General features: G+C 38.5%; 1 protein-coding gene and 1 long non-coding RNA gene across 2 annotated transcripts in view; one reads left to right on the top strand and one right to left on the bottom strand.

The window, feature by feature from the left end:
• Positions 1–18,101, top strand: part of DYNC1LI1 (dynein cytoplasmic 1 light intermediate chain 1) — a 23,545-nt gene extending 5,444 nt beyond the window's left edge. The window contains exons 3-13 of the mRNA XM_068674463.1: positions 4,947–5,063; positions 6,208–6,438; positions 9,269–9,438; positions 10,531–10,624; positions 12,233–12,368; positions 12,706–12,817; positions 13,971–14,030; positions 14,151–14,195; positions 15,183–15,303; positions 15,466–15,624; positions 17,165–18,101. Coding sequence (XP_068530564.1) covers positions 4,947–5,063; positions 6,208–6,438; positions 9,269–9,438; positions 10,531–10,624; positions 12,233–12,368; positions 12,706–12,817; positions 13,971–14,030; positions 14,151–14,195; positions 15,183–15,303; positions 15,466–15,624; positions 17,165–17,277 — 1,358 coding nt within the window. The 3' untranslated portion in view covers positions 17,278–18,101. The remainder of the gene's footprint in view (positions 1–4,946; positions 5,064–6,207; positions 6,439–9,268; positions 9,439–10,530; positions 10,625–12,232; positions 12,369–12,705; positions 12,818–13,970; positions 14,031–14,150; positions 14,196–15,182; positions 15,304–15,465; positions 15,625–17,164) is intronic.
• LOC137852590 (uncharacterized) lies at positions 14,344–23,092 on the bottom strand. Its single transcript, XR_011093946.1, has 3 exons — positions 22,796–23,092; positions 20,308–20,428; positions 14,344–14,569 (listed from the first exon to the last, which is right to left on the bottom strand). It is a non-coding gene; the product is annotated as an uncharacterized lncRNA (long non-coding RNA).

Raw genomic sequence — 23,092 nt, 5'->3', positions numbered from 1 at the left:
AAGGTTTCGCTTTTTCTTTGCCTTCTTATATTTTAATCATGCTTGACAGTTTACAGTGGAGAAAATTCAAATGAAAAAGTCTAATGGCTGTCTTGGAGATAATAATTGTATTTATGGCAACTCCATGAATAGGCTTCTGTGAGAATTCAGTGTCATGCTTGTTTTAAGTGTCTTGCTTGCTTGTTTTTTGTGCTTCCTTTCTCTTGGAGGTCAGGAGCACAAGGATGGGCAGGTTGCCCTTCCTGGTGGGAGCAGCACCGTGGACGGAGATGCTTTGACAAGCACAAAACCAAGCTCAAGGAGCTCATGGGAGGAGGAAAGGAGCAGTATGGGGAGAGAAATGAAACGCCTTTTGTTTAGTTGAATGAAAGGCTTTCCATTTGGTTAACAAGACAGCGAAACACTGTGTGTAAACAGATTGTTTTGACTTAGTTTCAACTGCTTCCTAGCCTGACTTTTCCAGAAGAATTACATCTGTTGTCCCTCTTGTGTTTGTGTTCTGCTGTGGTGTGCAGCACCGCTTGCTGGCAAGCATGGCTTCTGTTTCTTCACTGTATTATTAAAGTACAAGTGCAGTATGATGTGATGAAGAGCTTTAGTTCTTCAAGATTTATTTTGGAAAAGGAAGATCTTCTATGTTAAAAAAAACAGGATGCAATATCTTAAATTTGCATCTATCTACCTGAGTTTTATTCTACTTTGCAGTTCTGTATCAGGAATTGTGTGTTGGAAACTACATGACCTTACATGTAGAAGTTGGTTGTTAATCTGATTGTTGAGTGCTATAGAAATAAAGAAGCCAAAGGATTTTCTATCTCAATCTTGGAGGAGGAGTATGATGATTACTCTACTTGGAGGTGCTTAGTCCTTTGTCTTATGAAGTATTTTAGTAGAGCTTTAAAATCAACTATAAAACAACTTGTTTAGGAGAACAAACTTTCCCTTTTGTTTGAAACTAAGCAGCATTGCTTTTTCTTGTACTTCACAGACATCTGGAGATAACAAAAGATATTCTTAAATATATTCATTTTTGTAATGTTGTGCCATATGTGTGTCTGTATATAAATACTCTTGTTTAGGAATAAATGAGTATATGCACACATTCTTATAAGTGCCTGGCAGCATTTACACTAATTGCATTACAGTGCATTACCCATCAAACCTAAAAGAGCTAATAGATTTTAATTTCATCACAAATATTTTCCTCTGCCTCTGGCAGACAGAAACTTCATACATACTAAAATATTACTATAAAAGACTTTGAGTTTTGAGAGGTCCTAAAAGTTAGCATTGCATGCAAATAGATTTTTTTCTAATAACTATTCAGGAGTTTTAGATGAGCATTGTTTTAAGATTTTTCCTTTATATTAATGCTGAAAAATAACTACAAATTAAAATTACATGCTGCTGTTTCCCATCATGACTTTATCTATTCAAGATGTGTTGAATTTTCAGGAGATTTGTTTTGAAGATTTTAGGTTGGAAAAAAACAGCAAAGATACAAATATGTTTTTGCAGCTGTCATGGTTTTTTTTGGATGTTGCATACACTTTTAAAGAAAGTTAGATGGAACCTGAAGTCTTAGTTGATTTGTGTAGGCAAGGGGGAAAAAGTCCTTATGTCATATGTGATGGTCCTGTTATTCCTTTGACAGCTTTTTCAGAATATTGATTGTAATTTGGTTTATGAATATTTTGAGGTGATTGGGTCACCTGTGGAGTAGGGCACATCTGGGTAGGCAGCTGTCATGCACCCTTGAGAGTGAGTAGTCGTGTTTGTAGACTGCTTAGTTGATGCATTGCTTGTTTTGAACTGCTTGTCAGGATGCCTTTTAATGCTTTTCCCTGTGTATATTTTGGTTTCCCTTATATCATCTGCAATCTTCCCTATTCTCTTCATTGACCTGAGTAATTAGTTAAAGTAATTGTGAGCCCTTTAAGCCCCAGTGATGCATCATTCTGGTTTTGTAGTGAGTGATAAGCACTACTCTCTGCATGCAGTAACTTGTAGGATAGTTATATGTGCCAGTGATCCACCTACCTGATCTTGGTGTTTTGAAATGGGTGGATGTTTGATAAGAATATTCTGATCAGGCTTCACTAATTCCATGATGAGAGGCTGAAATGAGTACTTGGAGAAGAGGCGGCTCAGGGGAGGCCTTATTGCTCTCTACAGCTACCTGAACGGAAGGAGTGGGGAGCTGGGGGTCGGCCTCTTCTTGCAGATAACCAGCGATAGGACCAGAGGGAATGGCCTCAAATTGTGCCAGGGGAGGTTCAGGTTGGCAATGAGGAGACATTTCTGCTCAGAAAGAGCAGTCAGGCATTGGGACGGGTTGCCCAGGGAGGTGGTGGAGTCACCATCCCTGGGGGTGTTCAAGGCAAGGTTGGACGTGGTGCTTGGGGACACGGTTTAGTGGGTGACATTGGTGGTAGGGGACTGTTGGACCAGGTGATCTTGGAGGGCTTCTCCAACCTTCATGATTCTATGACTCCATACTGCGCATGCACATGTGTTCAAAGGCACTAATTTTACATCCAGTCAACCTGTCTTACGCTATTCTGATACTTATTTCTGTGTGTGCGCTGAAGATAATTACTGGGAAATGTTAGGAGTGAAAATAAGTCGTTTTGTTTTGTTTTCCCAGGGGAGATTTACAGCGCTGAATTTCTCTTTACTTCAGCTGTTAGGCATCATGGGGAGTAGCAGAGCACACAACACAGCCATGAAAAGGGGGCTTGTGGGATGTAGATTTCAAGTTTGTCTATATTGTTTAGCTTGGGCTCTTTAAAACAACAAACTTGTACAGATAGCATTGGTTTAAGTACGGCTTAGTTTAGACTCCTTGAGTGTGCCTTTGGAAATGGTTAGAATTTTTCATAACCACAGATGTTTCTTAGATTTAAGTTTTAGGCACTTCTGTTAAGAACTGGCAGATGTAGTGTGCAGAAGGTGCTAAACTTTCCCAACACAAACAAGTTGTAATCTTTCTTACCACATGTGTAAAACAATAGAAGGCAAGATAATGTAGCTAGAGGTCAGCTATCCTGAGAAACTAGGAAAGCTGTGAAGTGCAATCCTCTGCAAAAGGAACAACATTTTGTTTCGTCTCTTGAGAAGTCTGATGGCACAAATGAATTGAAGGTACCTTCGTGTGTGCTTTTATTACCTGGTGAAATGACAGAATGACTCGGACAGATACCTTGGCAGAAGTAACAGCACCTTCAGCAGCACAGCTTGCCTGTGTAACAGCTTGTAGTAGGGTCTCCTCAGCTATTTCTGGGTGACAAATAGAAGAAATTTGGATAAGTACTTGGGTGAGGGTAAGAGAGCAGTTATATTTCATCTGTGGTGAAGAAGCTTGAGTTCTTCACTTTTCAGGCAGAATTTCTTGTTTGAAAGAATATCCTCACAAGAAGAGGAACACTGATGAACCGAAAATAGCTGTCCTTTCCAGCATTTCCCGTAAATTACCTGTGATTGTGTTTTCTTAGGTGCATCTACATTTAATAAACATAAGGACCTAGCTAGCTAACTCTTTCAAATAGAGTTTAACTGATACAACTTCATGTTTCAGTTTTAACTGCTCTGCTGTTATCCAGATCTTAAACTTCAATTCTGGTCATGTTTTCTCTTTACTCAATGGAAGCAATTTAGTATTTAAAGAAAAGTTGTTCGGGTTAATTAGAGTAAATAGTTATTATGCTTTCTGGTAGCTTCTACACTGTCAGTCAAATCTGAACCTAAAGTTGAACTCTAAATTGAATGTTTCATGTGATTCTCTCTGGAATTTTATGTTGGGGAAATTCAACGCCAGTTCATCTGCCACCTTTTCTGCTCTCTTCAGTGGTTATACCTATGGTATTCTTAATGTAGCCATCATGTTGTCTAGAAGATGATGGTCAAGTTCTTTTGAAGGGGAAACTTCAGTATGTGTAACAGTGAAAATTACTGTCCTTGAACTTTTATTTTTTATGTAGTGTTTATATTTACAGTTTTGCTTTATAGGAGAGTCAAATATTCTGTTTGGCATAAAGCTGATAAGGCCCTTCTTAGGAAGCTGCTTTTAATTTTATAACCTGTGAGTGAATTCCAAGAACTTGCTAATGTCTGTCCTCAGTAACTCTTAGGTACCCATCCTCCTGTTAAACTAGAGAAGCAGAACCCTGATCTGACTTCACATTTAGTTTGATTACTCTTTCAAACTGGAAAAATTGCACATAAAGTCTTTGAGCTCTAGGACATATACTTAGAAGATTTTCAAGAAGAGCCTCTTTGGCAGGAATTGAGCTGTTTACAGTTCACTTATGGTGTAAGGTTCACTAGTTATCTGAGCTCCCTTTTGGGGGAGAGAATAGGTGGGCATTAACAGTGTGGTGAATGGATGTGGATTGCAGGCCATGCATGTACCAAGGTATGTGAATTCTGGTCAGAATGTAAGGCAATGAATTACGGTTTGAAGAAACTTTAAAGAAGTGACAAAGCTATAGGAAGAGAGGGTTCGAAGAAATCACCCAGAAAATGAGAAGGAAACTGTTTTGCCTTGCTCAGCCTGGTGTTCTGCCCTGCTTGATGGGGAGAGTATTCTTCTGATTGTAAGATGAGCTTACTGTTACATGAACTCAGTAAAGACTTTGTTACCACCTCAGTTGCTACTAAAAGACTGAAATTGTTTGGAGTGTTAAACAAGGCTTAAAATGTGTATAAAAACTTGTTTCAACTAGGGTAGTCACTGCCATGCTTGCGTTTATAACAAATTAGAAATAAGATTTAAAGGAGAAGCACAGACTTTGAACAAATGGATGAGTTGGGCAAAATCCTCTATATTTTGAAACTTTAATGAGTTTGGTCATCTTGTTAGCACAATGTTTCTTTTTTGCCACAAGTGTTTTTTAATATGTAACTGAGATTAAAGATTGAGTGGTTTCTAACTTCTGTCTCTCCAGGTGAAGATGGAGCAGGTAAAACTAGCTTAATAGGAAAAATTCAAGGAATAGAGGAGTACAAGAAAGGAAGAGGAATGGAGTATTTGTATTTAAATGTGCATGATGAAGATCGAGATGGTAAGTTTGTATTCGTAATAATGCCTTAAACCTACTTTGGTTTAAGTAGTTCAATAGTGTGATATTTGGAATGAAAGTGGATGGCTTGCTTTCTTGATTATTTGCAGGAGTTCAGTTTAGTCCACATGAGTGATTTCTGTATCTCGAGACAATTTCTCACTCTAATCTCATTTAGTGTGTATCATGAAAGGAGAGGAGCCAGTGAAAAGGCTGAAAAGACCAGGAAAACAGCCTTATTGTGATGTTCTGAATGCATGCTAGGCAAAAGCACACTTCTCAGACCTAGAAGAAAAGGTGTTTTAAGTTCCAGACACCAAATACCTGCACCTATGGAATGGATAATGTCTGGGTATTGTTCTCAAAGATGATTTGACCAAGGTTAAAAGTATTGGGAGTCTGTTCTGAACGTCTTCACCAGAACTTGTGTAATGAGAGAGAAAAACTTACCTAAAGGCAAAATGTAAATATACTAATCTGTCTAATTTTGAATTGCCAGCTCTTGATTTATCACTGAAGTTGTGTCTATAAGATATAAAAGTACACTGTTTTGGGGGAAGATATTCTTACTTGTGTGGTGATTGGCCTTTTGCAAACCTCAGGAATAACTTCCTTGTCTTTTCACTCTCCATCTAATTCATTAAAACTTAGAAGAAAAACTTGCAGTTGTGCTCTAGGTTTCTGACAGGTCAAGGTACCTTGTGTTCTTTAAGAGTTATGTAGACATATCATATTGGGTGAATTCAGCCATCTCTTCTCAGCCCTTGGTCTGTTCACCTGTCAAAGACTGCCACCTCCCTGTCAAAAACTCCAATTTCCCCTTTCTAAGTTGCTTCTTGAAGCAACCCATTGTCCCTCTCAAATGGAAATGTTGAGTTCCATCTTGGGGTTTTCACTCTCAGGTAATGTGTTTCAGATCTTCAGATATCAGCCATTAAACTAGATTCTATAAACTTCAGGGTCTTAGAGGGGCAGGTCTCCACAAGCTGCATTCTGCTCTGTTGTTGCATATGCGTGTTCAACTGATTGATAAAATGTGTCATTTTCTTTTTTCTTTGTATTTTACATGTCTAATTCAGATTTAATAGCTACTATGTAGTGGACTGTTTCGAGTAAATCTCATAAAATGTTTCTGCTTTTGTTGTAGACCAAACAAGGTGTAATGTATGGATTTTGGATGGTGACCTGTATCACAAAGGTCTTCTTAAATTTGCAATGGATGCAAGCTCTCTAAAGGACACTCTAATTATGTTGGTAGTAGACATGTCTAGACCTTGGACTGCACTGGATTCTTTACAAAAATGGGCAAGTGTTGTAAGAGAACACATTGACAAGTTAAAAATTCCGCCTGAAGAAATGAAAGAAATGGAACAGAAGTGTGAGTATTGCACAAATATATAGGAATCTATTTAAATCAAATATGCTTAATGCTTTCTGCACCACTTAATGTTTCCATTGCAGTTTTTTTCTTGTTTGGAAAGGTGACTTAAAGCTAGGAGTTCCAGATCAAGCAAGTCAAATTTCAGATAAGTCTTAAGTAACTATATGAACAATGCCCAATACTAGTGTTTGTTTCTAATGGAAGTACTTTAAAGAAACAAAAAGCTTTAAGAATAAACACAGCTAGGTCGAGTTTATAATCTTGTTTCTTACAGATTTTTGTAGGTAAGATTTGACAAATGAAAAAAAAAAAATCATAGCTTTCTATTTTATTTAATAATTGTAAAGGCAAATCTTGGTCTTTCTACATTACATCAGTCTTCTACCTGTTCCTGTAGCTAGTCAATCTTACAGAATTTTGGATCTTTTCTCTGCCTAATGAAAGTGTAGATGTTGAAAGGATTCACTCTACCATAGTAATGTTTTAGGGCCCTTTCTACTTGAGGTGTTACATTACTATTGATGCTAATGCAGCTATATGGTGCGTGGTTTTGAGATATTATGTAGGTCTATCAGTTTCATGACTTTTTAGCTTAAATATACAGAGCACAAAGTTCTTGCAGGATTCCTTGAACTATTTGATGAAACTGTCCAATGTCATTACTCCTTATTACTTTCAGGCATCCACTGTATTTCGCTTGGGGTACTAAGCGTATGAGTCCTTCCCCCTTCATTCCTACAGGAGTGAACATTTGGGAGAGCTGTGTGTCAAGATCAGATAGCATGAAATCTTACAAAATCTAGGAAATAAAAGTGATTAAGTGAGTCAAGAAACCACCTAGCCGTTAAGAGTTTGGTTTCTGGTTTAATACTTAAAGACATTGATGGTCTGTGTGCAGGGTATAGTAGAAACCCTGGACACAATCCAGATATGAATTGGAATATGAATTTGAGCCTCTTATGATGTGACTTCATGCATTCATTTGGGTAGCAGGCTGCTGCTGCTGCCAAAAGGAGGGAGGAATCTTGCTTGCCTGAGTTTTGGCTACGTAATCCTATTCTTGTATCAGGCTCATTGCTCATGAGAGGCTCCTGTGAGCTGGTTTAACTTCTGATGGGACTGAAATCTACTGGAGGGTTGTGCATCTAGTCTTCTGGAGGTGTTCTGCTGTGCTCATCTTCCAGTTTTAGCAACTGAACCCTCCTCAAAGAAGGGACACTGTGAGAACCAAGACAGGTACGGAAGGCATTAAGGGATACGTAGCAGCTGGGTGTGAAGGGTTGTGAGAGCTCTTCCTGTTGCTGAATTCAGCAGCCCCATTGCCTGGTTGCTTTAACTGTGCCTCTAAGGAGGACCCGAAATAATACCTCACAGCTCAAAGGCTGTGGAATATAACATTCATTTCTTCTCCTGTTTTTTGTACCCAAATGAGTACAACTATATCATGATCACACAGCAGGAGTTCTGGGAATCCGCCAGAGGACTGCCAGCGCTGGAGTAGTGTGATTTTTATTTTAGCATGTGATTTTCCCAGAACAGACAGGATGCTGTTTGAGAGAGGCTCCCTTGACCTGCTGACGTATCTTGGTGAGAGGAGATCAGGGTTTAAGATATGATCATTCTGGGAGGCGCTCAGATCAGATTGAAGCAGCAGTGTTCCCTGAATAAGAGCCTGAGCTGACTGTTGAAGTAGAGATGATAATCTGTACTTGTGCTTTTTGTTAGTGTGAACTTTGAGACCTGTAGAAGAATGGAGTAACCTCAGCCTCAGGTCTTCCTCCAGAGCCTCCAATAATTCAGTGGTGTGTTAAATCAGCTGATGCTTTTCTAAGTATGAACTCAGGGCTCCAATCAGTTCGGAGGAAGTAAGGATGGATTAATGTAAATCAGGACAAAGCAGTGAGGAAGTACAAGAGCAGCTAGCTGTGGGTTTGCATGATGCAGCTAAATTTGTCTTGCTGCCTGAGTTCGTAGCTGAATCAGGGAGCGCTGCTCATGGAAAAGTAATCAGTGGTGGTTTTGGGTAAAATACTGTTTCTGCCATGTGAAGCAGGACACATGATGTGAAAGTACAACATCTGATGCCTAATATTGCATCCCTGGCAGCAGGAATATGAAGTGACCCTGCAATTAGAGGCTGGGGTGTTTTGCAGCAAGCAGAACCTTGCAAAAGTTATAACCTCATTTTTTTTTCCTTCCAATTCTTGTTGTGTTCCAACTTATCCTCCTAGCTAAATTTTGAAGTAGTATCTGATGTATTGTGAAAATCATGCCAAATATTAAATATACTGTTAGCTAACAATGCATCTAGCCAATAGTTAATTTCTTATTTGTTCAGTAGTATTGTAGATTGTCCACACTTCTCTCTCTACAGTCAAGAGATTTTTAGGTCAAAGCTGGTATAAGATAGCAGCTAAGTAATACGTGTAAGGCTTTCTTATGTTTATTCTAACAAACTTTAATTATTTTCACCAAGATGAATGCAAGGAAACTTTTGTTCTTTAGGAGACATATCAAGCAATAATGATTAATAGCAACTGCCTAGTGGTCCCACGGTGATAAAATAAAGATGTGTTAGTGTTGTCCTTGCGGACATTGATCTGGTTGTGTTCTTCTGCCTGTCAGTAAAGCAGATCTGACTTCCTAGTTCTCTCTCGTGCTACATAAAGCCAAGAAATGGGTGGTGCTCAATGCATGTTCAATTTTTTCCAAATAAAGAAGCAGAAAGTACTATACAATCGATAGTGCTAGAGGTCAATGGCAGTGGAAATCAATGTTGAAATAATAAAGTAGCTGATCTTTTAATACAACTCTTTTTTACTTTCAGTGGTAAGAGACTTCCAGGAATATGTAGAACCAGGCGAGGATTTTCCAGCTTCTCCACAGAGAAGAAATACTTCATTACAGGAAGACAAAGATGACAGTGTGATTTTACCCCTGGGTGCAGATACACTAACATGTAACTTAGGCATTCCAGTAGTAGTAGTTTGTACAAAGGTTTGTTTCACATTTTAGTTTTTTTTCTGCATATTTTATTTAAGGAACTCTGTCAATTCTGGATTTGGGTTGGGGAAAAGCATGGTTCTTAGTTCATTATGGATACTTTAGATAAGAATTCTTTAAAACATGTTTAATGTTAAAGATTGGGAATCTTCTGGAAGCCCTGATTGCATGTTAATTTGGAAGTAGTTTTTCCTGTGGTTATGCCAGTTTTCAGGGAATTGAGATATTTTTCAGACCTAGTTTTGTGCACAGAAGTGAGCTAGTCAGCAAACAACTAAAATTCCCTTTAATCATCACAGTCTTCCTTTCTTCTGCAAACAATGTTTTGGATTTTTAAATATTTTTTTTCTTTCTGTGAAAAAGGTTTAGGGTTCTGGTGCTGCTGTACTAACTCTTCTCAGTTGTTGGTATTTCTGTGGCCTGTTTTGGTTTGTGTTAAATATGTAACATTTTTATTCTGAAAAGAAAGCACTGTGGTTCTCTTGTGTGTCCCCCAGCTCTTCAGTTCTCATTGGCATTAAGCATACTGCATCTGCAGCCTCTGGCCCATAATGAAAGAGTAAACCTTTTGATGCATATGCTGTTACTTTGCTGGAAGGTTAACCCTCTCATTTGAAAAGCATGTTTTTTCTCTATTCCCCACCAGCACCATTTTTGCCTCTTGCTTCCATATTTCTTGCTTTTGCCCCCTTTTGCAAAGTAACTGGACAGAAAGATGGTATTCTGTAATACCACTGTGTAAAAACATTGTGCAGAAAATGGTGGTATCATTCAGTGAGACAGTGTTCAACAGAGGCTTTGTCATATAGCGTGGCAGGAGGTAAGGGAATGAGAAGTGGCAAATGCTTAATCTCTCAATTTAATGTTGATCACAGTACACGCATGCCAAGTTATGTATTGGTTTTAAGAGATTTTGCTCAGTTACAGCTTTTAAATGATCTCAGCAGGTTTTTGGGTTTTGTTTTTCTCTCTGCCACTCGCCCCACTCTACCCCCCATTCCCCAGTTGTGCACTGGAGGTGCAGCACTACTGCTATTTCAGCAGATAACTGAGAGTGGTATATTAATTCTCTGCTTATCTCAACAGTGCGATGCCATCAGTGTTCTGGAAAAAGAGCATGACTACAGAGATGAACACTTTGACTTCATTCAATCACATATCAGACGGTTTTGCTTACAATGTATCCTTAAATGCATCATAAAGACAAAAAGAACTCATTTTTTTCATTAATTATGACTAGCTTAAAAGAGTATTTGCATCTGTACCAAAGTAGTACACACCTCCTTTACTGTGGCTGGAAGTCTGCTTCAGTTACCCCCCCCCGCAGACGTTGCTGAACTAAACTTTTCTGCTGATTGATTTTAATGTTTTTTTTTTTTTTTTTTTACCAACCTCTAAAAGCCTAGAATGTCCCCCTTACCACGAATTCCTTTACTTGCCTTTGTTTCCATTTTAGGAGTCAGTTCCTAAATCAGTAAGTCTTAGCCAACAAGACTAAGCCAACACGTCCCTAACACAGCAGGAAGATAATTCATATAAACATTAAATCACATCAGATGTGCATAAGATGACTTTTTTTTTTTTTGGCCAAATATGCAGTCCCTTCAGTGTTTGTTAATTCCACAAGAGAAGGTGATAAGGGGAGAAAAGCAGTTTGAATTGCTGTAAGAAAGATCCACTGGGTTTTGTGTTGGTGCAGATGCAACATACATAAGCTGTCACTATGATATTATTACTTTTTTATAAATTAAATATGTATATTACACTGGTTAGTGTCATTTAGTCAGCTAGACATGCCAAGAACTAGATTTAGATGCTAATAATATGCCTTCATTATGTTATCATCATTTGTGCTGTGGTAGAGGGAAGTTTAAATACCAGTGGGGAGAGAGCAGTTAACAGATGGAAAAAATAGTTCAGGAACCTGGCACTTCAGTTTAGTATGGAGATGGCACTTCATTCAAAAAGCTTTTAAGAACTATTTTTCAAAATGGAATTACAGGTAATTGTAATAAGTTTTGTAGGTGGAGGAAGAATATGAAAGATTAGTAGGAATTAGTCCCTGCAATTGAATATGCCATGTGTAACTTGGAATTCCATTGTAAACTTCACTGAATGGGAATTGGATAAGATTAGATTACGTTCTTCTTTCAGAATTTGAATTTCATACATGTAGGAAATTTAACACAGGTTAGGGTATTTGGCATTTTTATAATCCCAAAGTGAAAATTACTTAAAACTTCCCTGGCTGCTTTTATTAATCCTGTGTATAAACAGCGTTACTTTAATATTGAACCATGTTGGAATACTAAGCACTCTCTTAGAGCTCAGGCCCCTAATCTAAAAACACAGCTGGGAAAGCGAGGATGTTTTGCATTTTTGAAGCTACAAGTGTTAATGCTGTAGTGTGTGCATCACATCTCTACGTAGTCCTGCAGGATAGGATAATAACAAGATAAAGATATGGCATGAAAATTTTCCTATGCAAAAAACAAACAAACAAACAAAAAAAAACAGTTTTGAAGACATCACAGGGAAGCTTTGAGAGTGAGAAAAGCCTGTACTTTAAAAGCAACAGATGAGCTGCCCTAAAATAAATGCAGGAAGAAAGATTTAAATTACTAAAAAGCTTATTTCAAAAATAGTGCTGGTAGTTGTTTGACCTGTATGATTTTGCATTCCCCCTTTAAATTTTATGGAGGAAGTAACCCTAAAAGCAACAAAAATGCGCAATTCACTATCTCTTACCAACTGCTAAAAATGAATTTTCTTTAACAAGCTTGTTCAGATGGGGCAGCACTTATCTACACCTCAGTAAAGGAGAACAAAAACATTGATTTAGTGTATAAATACATAGTCCAGAAGTTGTATGGGTTTCCTTTCAATGTTCCAGCTGTTGTTGTGGAAAAAGATGCAGTATTTATGTAAGTTACCTGTATTATTATGTGTAACAGCATTTAGAGCCTGCTTTTTGTCTTATGCTTTTTGAAGTTCACTGTAAGATTCTCGTAAGCTGGGGTTTGTGAATGCCAGTGGGCTGAAATCAGAAATACTGCCCCAAAGAGAAATGTTAATCCAGGAGACACTTTTTCCCTGTTACGGTGGACCAGTCCCAATCTACAACCAGTTGTACTTGATTACGTGGAAGATAGGGGGAAGGATGACAACTTTCCTGGCTTTCAGCTCTGTGCAGTTGAGGATTGCATACTAGAATAACCTGAAGTAACCATAGAATTTGAAGCCAAATGATCCTTTTTCTAGTCCTGCAGGTTGGGATAATGACAAGAAGATAGGAATATTGCACGAGAACTTTCAAACACTAAAAGCAGAAGACAGTTTTGAAGATAACATCAGAAAACCACCAGTCAGAAAGGTAAATTAAGATGTTTTAAAAGGAGAATAAATATTCCTAACATTTTGGCATTCAGCTTTTTACGTACTTATTTCTGTCAGCTTTTGGAGTGTTTCCTTGAGACTTTGCTTCCAGTTTATCACAAGACTGTGATAAACTTGTTTTTGCTTATCTTGTTCTCAAAGTTTTTCTTTATTTATAAAAACAAAACAAAACACTCTGTATGTGATTATGCAGCTTCCACAGTATAATCAGTATGTTTCTCTCTCATACTCTTTAAGTATGTAGCTTGACAGAACTACATGCTAGCAGCAGTGGACCCATGTGTACAGAAGCTATTCAAGGCAAATATTTTTGTGACTTTTTCTAACAAAGCTAAGAATTTGGGATTGATCGTATTTCTAGATGCGAATATTTTAGCCAGGAAAATGAATACTATGCCCTTTCTGTAATCTTTAGGGGAGAAATCAAGACATACAATGCTACCTAAAATACTAAGTGTTGAACAAAAATACAACTGGCAGGCTTTTTGCATGCTTCTAAACTCGAGGCATGGATTATAAATTTTGGTGTTGGTATTTGCCATGTTTGTTTTGGCAGCTTTTGTGGTGAGCTTATTTGGAGAAAAAGTGCTTGAGACTTGATGCATTGAACTGGGATCTAAGATCTCTGTCCATTTTATAGATCAGTCTAATGTAGCACAGGCAAAGAGTCACTTTTGCAAAAGTTACTAACAGTAACACCAAGGTTAGGTCTGCATATGTTAACAGTGACAAGGGAGTGTGCTGTGGAGAGCCTGCGTCTGTGACCAGAAACATAACTGTATCACGCTTTAAATGCCTTTAAAATTGTTTCCTTGATGATCCTGACACCCCCTGAACATACCTTGTAATCCCTTGTCATTCCTCTTTTATTGAACATAAAATGGATCTTTCCATAGATACATCTAGATTTATGTCAGCCAGGTCAAAGGACTAAATGATCCTTCCATTTCACTTCTAATTAAAGTAACTTAAATGGAATTACAAGGTGTCAGTCTTAAATACAGAAAATGTGTAATATAACATGGTGATCACGTTTCGTTCATTACTGAATGCTTTGATCATATTGACTCAGAGGTGTAAAAAGAATACTTCTTCCAGTTAAAATGATGTTTTTGGTTTTTGTATTGCAGTTTGTTCATGAGAAAGAAATTGTGGCAGAGGATGACCAAGTGTTTCTTATGAAGCAGCAGGTAACTTTCTGTCTAAAAAACAATTAGCCATTTAACAAGATCCTTGATAGGAGTTTGGTTTTGTATTCTTAGTTACTGTAATATCTAACATTACATGGGTTTGTGTGTTTTCTTTTGCAGTCGCAGTTGGCAAAACAACCACCTACTGCTGCAGGAAGGCCAGTGGTTAGTAATAAGAATTTTAAATACCATCACATGAAAATGATCCACTCTCATATGTTTAGTGCAGTTAAAGCAAGCAACCCTCTATCAAATAGTTTTTAATCTTTTTTTTTTTTTTTAAAACTACGTAGTGTTGAAAGCCTACATCTTAACACTGCTCTAAAATGATGATGCTTCTTCACAGCTAGACGTAACTTGTATTGGCAGCAAGGACTAAATGTCATGGTTTTACTTTTCATGTGTTAGAGAACATCTAAACAGTTACATGACTGACCTTCCCATCCAAAGAGTGTGCCAGAGAGCAAACGGCATTTCAGCTGAATTGTCTTGGTGAATTTTTTCCTAAATTTGACACTATCTCTAAGAATATTGAGACTCTGGAGAGGGAAAAGAAAAGAAAAAAAAATGGTCAAATAAGAACTATGACAACAACTACATTTAAAATGCTATTAAAATAACTAAAAAGTTATCAGTTTAATAGAGAGCATGTGATATTTCAAAGGTGGCTTTATCTTGTTTAGATGAACTGCGATTTTACAGAAAAAGGATTTGTTATCTTTGAAGCATTTTTTTTTTTTTAAACTGGACTACCTTTAGTCATTTCCACAGTATCTATGGCATGCATTGTCTTTGCAAGAAGTTGGAATAGTTCCTCTGTAATCTCATCAGTACAGTTTTCATTATGGTCAGAGGCACTACTGAACAGCACGTGGATTTTAATGCTTCTTGTTGAGGTGGGGAGGTAGTAAGCTTCACTAGTTGCTTTAGTTGAACTGAAGTTAATATTTCTAATGATGTCATACAAGTGTGGAAGAAATCATGTGCTTCAAGAAAATTCTGTGTCATTTCAGCTGTGCGGGATACTACGTTGTTTCAAAAAAAAAGAGAACTGCGAAACAAGTGCTTCATTTCATGCATGATTTAATTCTGTAGAACATTGACCACTTCAAGCTTTGGCTTTTTTTTCTCTCATCCTCTTTCTTTGCGTAGGATGCCTCACCAAGAGTTCCTGGAGGATCTCCTAGAACACCAAATAGATCTGTGACATCAAATGTCGCCAGTGTTACACCTATCCCTACTGGGTCCAAAAAAATTGATCCCAATATGAAAGGTACCTTTTCTTTTGAAAGCACAAATGCATTTGGGGAAATAAAACAGCTGTTTTACTTCCTTTCTTTAATGTGCTTATTTAGCATAAATAACTGAAACACTAAATCAGTGTTACTGAACCTAATAAATTGTGTGTTTTTTGTGTCCCCCCTCCACCTTGTAGCTGGAGCTACTAGTGAAGGAGTCCTGGCTAACTTCTTCAACAGTCTGCTGAGTAAGAAAACTGGTTCCCCTGGTGGCCCTGGTGGTGTTGGTGGCAGTCCTGGAGGTGGCAGCACTGGTGGTGCTGGCAGCAATTTACCACCATCAGCAAAAAAGTCAGGTATGATGAAAGATCAGTTTCTAACCTAAACTGTGGCATCATTCTTATTAGTACAGTTCATCGAAGTATGAATGCTTGTGTTTCGTTGGTACTTGATGATAATGTTTTAGACAGCAAGAGAAAAAAACACCTGGCTCCCCACTTACATTTTGTGTAGATTGACCCGGAGATAAGCTTTATTCCATCTGTGTGCTTCCTCCTTCTGTATGCAAAGCTCAGTTTGCTGAGCAAAGTGCAGAAGTACTTCCGAACTGGGAAGTCTGCAGCGCTAGTTGGAGCAGCGTATGGAGAGCGTTGTAACAGGAGCTGTTGTGTGCCACGCAGAGAGCAGAGCACCTGCTGAAACATCCCTGGGGAGTGGCTGGCAGGTGGCTCGGCTGAATTCAGCCAGGTGAGGGCAGCACTGCAGAGAAGTGGTGCATCAGAGCCATGGCACAAATCTCAAGAATAGAATGAAACTGTTAAGGAGGAAAAAATGTTCTCAGAAATATCCTACTATGCAACAAATGAAGGGTTAGGGGGCAGCCAGTTGAATGTGGCATGTAGCTAGGTTTTCAAGGAGTTACCATGCCACCTCCTCACCTTCCTCAGTACTTACTCTCCTGTGTTTAGTGTTATTGATAAAACTCACTTGTTTTTTCATCTGAAAATTGGTTGATTTGGGATCTGAGTATGATTTGAAGAGCAGCACGGGACATTTAGATAAGCTGCATGGATAGTTCCTATGAAGTTGGATCTTCAGCAAGGATGCTTGAGACAGTGCTAAAACACCATGTATGTCAGAATTGTCCTTTAAAGTCTGAGGTACTGTGCCCTACTTGTCATGGTGTGGAGAGTCTCTAGTTCTGTTCTGCCTGCCTTTTTCTATGTCACCTTTTCCTCTCCTGTGGTAGAACGTGGCAGATAGAAACCTAGACTGAGTGATAAGAATGACCTGGTGGAAAAATATGGTGTAAGTTAAGCTTGAATCAGGTCTAAGTGTGCACAAATGTCTGTGCCATTCCAAGATATGAAGCAGGTAAGCAGGTGAGGAGAGAGAGGGACTTGCCACCTGAGGGTGTGCATGCACCCAGCTGCAGCAGTGTCAGGTCTAAGCTGACCGAGTGTGTGAAACTGACCTTACTGGTCTGTGGTGAAAGCCTTGATTGCCATTCAGAATTAGTGTAAAATACAGCTGATACAGAAAAGTATATTTTCTAGCAGTTGTGAATCCTTCTAAACAATGTTACGTATTTTTAACCTTCCATTAACTCTCCATATGCTGACAATTTATATTATAATTATGGAACTTATTTTGAGATATCTGGAATATAGAAGGATGTGACTTTATCGCTGTTGATTTTTGGCCTTAAGTCTTTACTCTGCAACCCAAAGTGTCCAGTAACAATATTTGGGATTTGTCTGAAGCAAAAATGTAGTTCTTTCATCTTTTTTTTTTTTTTGTTCAGTTTAACAGGTGCTTCTTGAGTATTAAAGAAACCACAGGCTTTCCCAGAACTGCTTCATAAACGTGACTGAATGACATGCATTTCTTTTGTAGGTCAGAAGCCAGTTTTAACAGATGTTCAGGCAGAATTGGACAGAATTTCACGGAAACCTGACATGGTCTCTCCAACAACCCCTACATCTCCCACAGAAGGTGAAGCATCTTGAAGACACCAAATAAAACCAATTGTTCAGTTTTCTGGGATAATTCAAACTTGCCTCTGCCTCTTCCTTCAGTGACTGGAACTAAAGAACTGAAAGATCTTTTCAGAACACAAACAGTTTATGTCTGTCTTTCTTTCATGTGTTGCCCAACTTAACAAAAGGGAGCTGTACAGATGGAAAATGGTATCACATCATGTAGGACTGTTGTTCACAGTGCAAGAATAATAAATTTTATTTCTTGGGTTTTGTTGAAAAGTCAGCATAATTCTGTAAAACTGGCAAGTATGTCCACTTATCAGGTAAAGGTTGCTTAGAGCAGGAAACTGATACACACCACAGGCACTTAATTTATATTGATTTCCCGACCTGGTGGTCAGGTTGAATACCATCTTAAGTAGAGCTTAACCTCTAAAGGAGGGAACTACTGCTAGTTTTTGTAAGAGAAAATGAATTGCACAAAACTGTAACGACAACAATAAACTCCAAATATATTTGAACACTTCATTTGGAGTACGTTTGCAAATCTGTTTGATCTCCCCTGAGATTAACACTGCGTTCAAAAACCCATGCAAAAATTTCATTCCAGATATGTCTTCAAATTAGTGGCCAGTTTTTTTGGTTGTTTGATTAATTTCAGACACTGAATAAACGATGTATAAAGAAAAAGCAGAGGTTAAATGTACAGATAATCAGTATCCAGATTTGTCTATATATATGGCTCGGCCTTAATGTCCCCCACTATGTTTCCCACATGAATTATGGTTTAAAATTGGTCATCAAAACTGTAATCAGTTAATAAAGTATTCTCTGCATTCAAATTTAAGTAACTTTCATTGAAGCCATGGTGTTCTTTGTTTACAGTTACGTTTTATACCGCATACTTAATTTTTTTAAAACATGCTTCTTATCTTTAACCTCTCTGTGAATAAGATCACTGGGACAGATTTAAACTTCCTTAAAATGTTGGTTCTGGAAGGAACTGCCTGAAGTCTGCTGCATTTGTTGCTAGGAGTAACACTAGCTTATCAGACTTGTGTGGATTCTGCTGTAACGTATTCTGAAAACACCCTAGTTGCACTAAGGATCCTGCTGATGCCTTCGGTATACTGTACGAGAAGTAGTTGACTGAGGTTAGGGCTTTACTTCAGCTTTCAGTACACAGATGTTGAGCATCCCTTTACTGATCTCTTTTAAGCTTACGGTCTCTTCCTACTTGTGGCTACAGGATAGTAAATGTGAAAAGTATATCCTTATTGAGTAATTGCCAAGTGACCTCTTCAATGCGTTTAGGGTGGGTTTTCATTGTTGGTCGTTTGTTTTAGGTTTTTAAATAGTCTTACATTAATTTCTCCAACTCTTTAGAAAACTTCAGAAACCCCCTGATGAAGAAGAGGTTTATGCATGGAGAAATGCCTCCTATCAGTACACTTCTGATAGTAGCTTATGCATGTAAACTTCTTTAAACATAACTCTAAGTGGTAATAGGTGCTGTTCCTAACCTCAGCAGCATGCTTTTTCATACATAGAGCTGCAGTGGTACGTGTTTGTGGAGTGAAACTTCAGACTTTAGGACAATATCCTAAACTTTCATACTGCTCAGGTTTTGGAAAGAAAACTTTTAGCTTCTGCATTTTTCATCTGAGCATCTGTCAAAGCCCAGTATCTTTTTTGAAGCTGGAAACTCGGACGTGTTATATTCCCATATATTTTCTAGTTTTCCAGAAATATATTAGGAACTATTGAACTAGGTGGCCTTTTTTTTCAGAAGCAGGGACAGGGGAAAACCTTACTAATGACTCATTAGAATTTCACTTCATAAAACAAAGTTCTAGAAATAAATGTCACTTCTGCAAATTTAAAACTTCTAAATTTATTTCTTCCCTAGCCCGTTAGCTGTTTTATCTATTTTATTAAAAAAAAATAAAAAAATAAATCTTTAAAGAACATTGGCTTTTCTATTCTACAACGCTGAAGTAGCCTACCTCCCCCCTTAAAGTTAAAATTCTCTTAAAGCTGCTGTCACTATCCCCAGCTTTATGCTTTTTGGAATAAAGACTTTAAGGTATTTTTATGGCAAAAAGAAAATGAGAACTTGTTTCCATTTAGCCTGGTGGCTTTGGCTTCTTGTTTCCATTCAGTGAGACCAAGACTAGTTGGCTGCTGGCTTTGGCTTTGAGTTGAAATTTCCCTGACTACTGCTTTGACAGCAGTGTCAAGATGAAGACAAGATGAAGGTGTCACCAGAACTATCATGCAAAATAAACCTATGTAATAGAAGGTTATTTTCACAAAATGTAGAGCCAGTTAGTCCTTGTTCTTTTAGGCACCAAAGTAACCAGTTGGGTAAAACAATGGAAGGATGCTTGGAAAGGATACTACTTTGTTATCCTTTATTGTGCTTCGGTGCCCTACCTGTAGATGTGTTAGGTTTGTTATGACCTGGATTCTAAAAGGAATAACAGCATGAGTAACTTCTAATCACTTTTGTGTGCCTTTAATGTGTTTAGTGTAATTGGGTCCAAGGTTTTAGTCTAGTACACAGAAAATTAGAGATAGTATTGGAAGAACAGATGATTTTTCATTGGAAAAAAAAAAAAAACAAAAAAACAAACAAAAAAAAAAAAACACAACAACAATGTTTTGTGGAATACTACAAAAATGCTATAAAGTAAATAAACCAAGTAAATTGCTTTGTATTTTCAGAGCTAGTTCTGTGTAGATAAGGAACTATTAGCCCCAAAATGAATGTTTGAGGGGGATTTTTACAAATCTTCCTCCTTCCTCCTTCTCTCCTTCATGTTCCTACATCAGTTCTTTGAGTATACTGGTTGTAATAAGCTTACTCTATCAGTTTTAAGCTTGAAAAATTTGGGGTAAAAGACCACTTTCCTTCCAGACTATTCTTACTTTTCAGCTGAAAATATGTCAGTCTCTGAAATGTGTGTGTGATATCTGAGCTATATGGACTAGCTACCATACTACATACACTAACTTTTAAGTTTCTAGTGATACATCTGGAACTTAAGTACTAACCTGTTGGGTTGCAGTCCTTTTATGGGGAGCAAACTTAATTTGCAGTAGGACACCTGCAGCTGTAGAACCATTACTTGTCAAATACCTCATGGCTTTGTGATTCTCTTTATGCAGATAAATGCTGAAAAACAGTGACAAGAGTTAGCTTAGGGAAATGTGGAATACTGAGGGTTTGTTTTCTTGTGTCATAAGGGATGCTTAGACATAGTTATTAAAAACACTAATCCTTAATCTTCAGCTGTGTAAAAATCACACATTCTAGCTGGTCAGTATGAAGATAGGAGTTTGTGAATTCAATTGCAATACTGAGTCTAAAAATACAGCCTTGAGAGCAGAGGAATCTTCAGCAGATGCAACATGTGCAAGGCTTTTCTGAGTTCTTTGTCACAGTACTTATGTTATTCCCCTTGCTAGCTAGTTGTACTGTACTTAATGCTTGCAATACACAGGGCCAGAGTGACGAAAGAAAACTGTTAGATACCTGTGTGGGAATACCAGAAATGAGACCAGGAGGAGAGCTGTGTCTCCAAATGGCTGACTTAATTGTTCTGTGGTGATGAACCTCATCACCCTTCAAATGAAATGAAGCCTGTCTCCTTCAGCTGTTTGGACTTTTAAACTACCCTCCCATTCCTATAGTTCCTTCTCTCTCGCCCTCCTTGAAGGAAAACAAAAGGACACGATTGTATTTATGAACATGGGAAAATTGGAATATCAGTTTGTGACAAGTCAGGTCAATGGAGCCCTGCTGCTAATTTTGGTTGTGAGGGATTTTGGTTTTAGCTTAATCTGTGTAAATCTGTAACAGTATGAAGCTAGTTCCGAAGGGTCACTGGGGCTTCACTATGAGAACAGGGATGCAGCCCTGGTCTGTGGCCACTATATTTCAGTGGCTGGCATTTACTCAACTGCTTCAAGGAGCTGAAGTCACACTTCTTTGTAAGTTTTTTTTCAGTGCAGCAAGGGGTGATAGCCATGTCATAAAACTATAATGTAATCTCCCCTAATGAGGTAGCTTTCTCAACTTAATAAGTATTGCTTTTTGGCCACTATGGTGGAGAAGATGCAATGAGGGAGAAAACTAGGTCACTCATCACTAATCTGCTTCCACCAACCTCGAGCTCTTTGGCTGAATGGAGATGTTGTGGTAGTTTAAGATCTAACTCCAGGGTTGCCTCTCTGCTGCAAGCTCCTGCTTTTAGCTCTGGTTCTGCCATTCTGGCAGAGGTTGTGTGGGTAAGAAAGGCTTTGTTTTTGGAAAGCTCCATCAGCAGGTAAACAGAAGGAAGTAGATGCACACCTGGAACGGGATTTCCATTGCATCACAGGCAGGTAATTACAGTTATTTGCATTAAGCAGGCATGTTATGTATCGCAACTATTGTTTTGATCTGCCTTCCTTCTAAAGGAGAGTGAGGTACTTGAAAGACAATTCTAATGAAAAGGGTAAAGAACACCTTTAGTTTGTGTGCATAGCAGCATTTGTATGTTTTAACACAATGCCTGAAGTATTTTTAAGCTACCAGGCCCTACCTGGTCTCCTTTTCATTCCTTCTTTGTTACAGTTACTGGAACTTTGTTACTGTTTTGCTTTTTATGAATTCGCTTATAAATAAATAAAGCGGGCTAAATAAGCTAGGATTTAAGTGGCAAGCTAACCTTTATAATTCATGCATCACTGATATGTACTTTCTGGAGAAGGCCTGAAGCGAAAAACCAACTCAAAGGCAACAGTAAGTAGAAAAAGGTTGCAATCTATTTTATCTTTTCTTGACTTGGATAGTGTTTATATGACTCCTTGAAAAGCAAACTCAATAGTTACATCTCTGTTCATAATCTAGTAACGCTGCATTAAGACACTGGTAAAGATTCAGATGGGAACAACTGCGAATATCCCTAAATGCTAGCGAACACCTGAAAAGGAAAACTCACGATTTCTTCTATCTCCCTAAGCCCTGTCTCCCTCAGACCAAAGTACTGTCTAGTCACACACAAAATATTAGCAAGGAAGAAAACAAAACAAGGGAAATTCCTTCAGAAAAGAGATGCCAGCCTCTGTAATATAATCTTATTTATGGTGTACTAATGTGAAAAACAGCAATAAAGGCAAGGCAGACTCCTGAGTGGTAACAGTAAATGTTATGTGCCCAGCCCTGCGTTCTGGGGATGCTGCCAGCAGAACTGCATTAGACTCATCCCAACCCCAGGCAGAAGCTACGCTGCCCTCGTGGCGATACCTTGCTTATTTTACTGGAAACTCCCGTGCCATGGGAATCGCGGGACTTGCCCTCCTCATTTGCCTCTGAAGCCGATTGCTGCAGCAGGCACTGTTTGTGGCACAAACAAGCCTGTGCTGCCCTGCCCAGGGGCCCTGCAGTGTTCCTCTCGCTTGTGTTTTCTTACTGGGAGGGCTCGTGCTTATGGCCTGCTGGTGAATGTTCAACACAGAGCACAAACTGACTGCTTTTAGCAGGGCCACCCTACTTTACCTGGCCGTCCTGGTGGCTCTTGGCAGGGTTACAAAAGGCACCGGGGCTCCTGGGTGGCCGCATGCATCCTCCCTGCTCCTTGTGCTGGCTCTGGAAGAGAGATGGGGGCTGAGCAACCTGATCCTGAGTATGGGCTTCACTTAACCAGCGTGCATACAAAGCTGAGGTTAAGAAAATTGCCATTTATATTACGTTTGACAGAAACTTAAATAAGTGAAGTGTAGCCGAATTTGGCTGTGACGGGTGGTAGCAGTTCTGTGGCTGAGAGGTGAATAGTGTAGCAGCCCAAGGCCCTGC

The sequence above is a fragment of the Anas acuta genome, chromosome 2 (genome assembly GCF_963932015.1).
Source record: "Anas acuta chromosome 2, bAnaAcu1.1, whole genome shotgun sequence".
In the NCBI taxonomy this organism is placed as follows: domain Eukaryota; kingdom Metazoa; phylum Chordata; class Aves; order Anseriformes; family Anatidae; genus Anas; species Anas acuta.
This window is presented reverse-complemented; position numbering and strand designations above follow the sequence as displayed.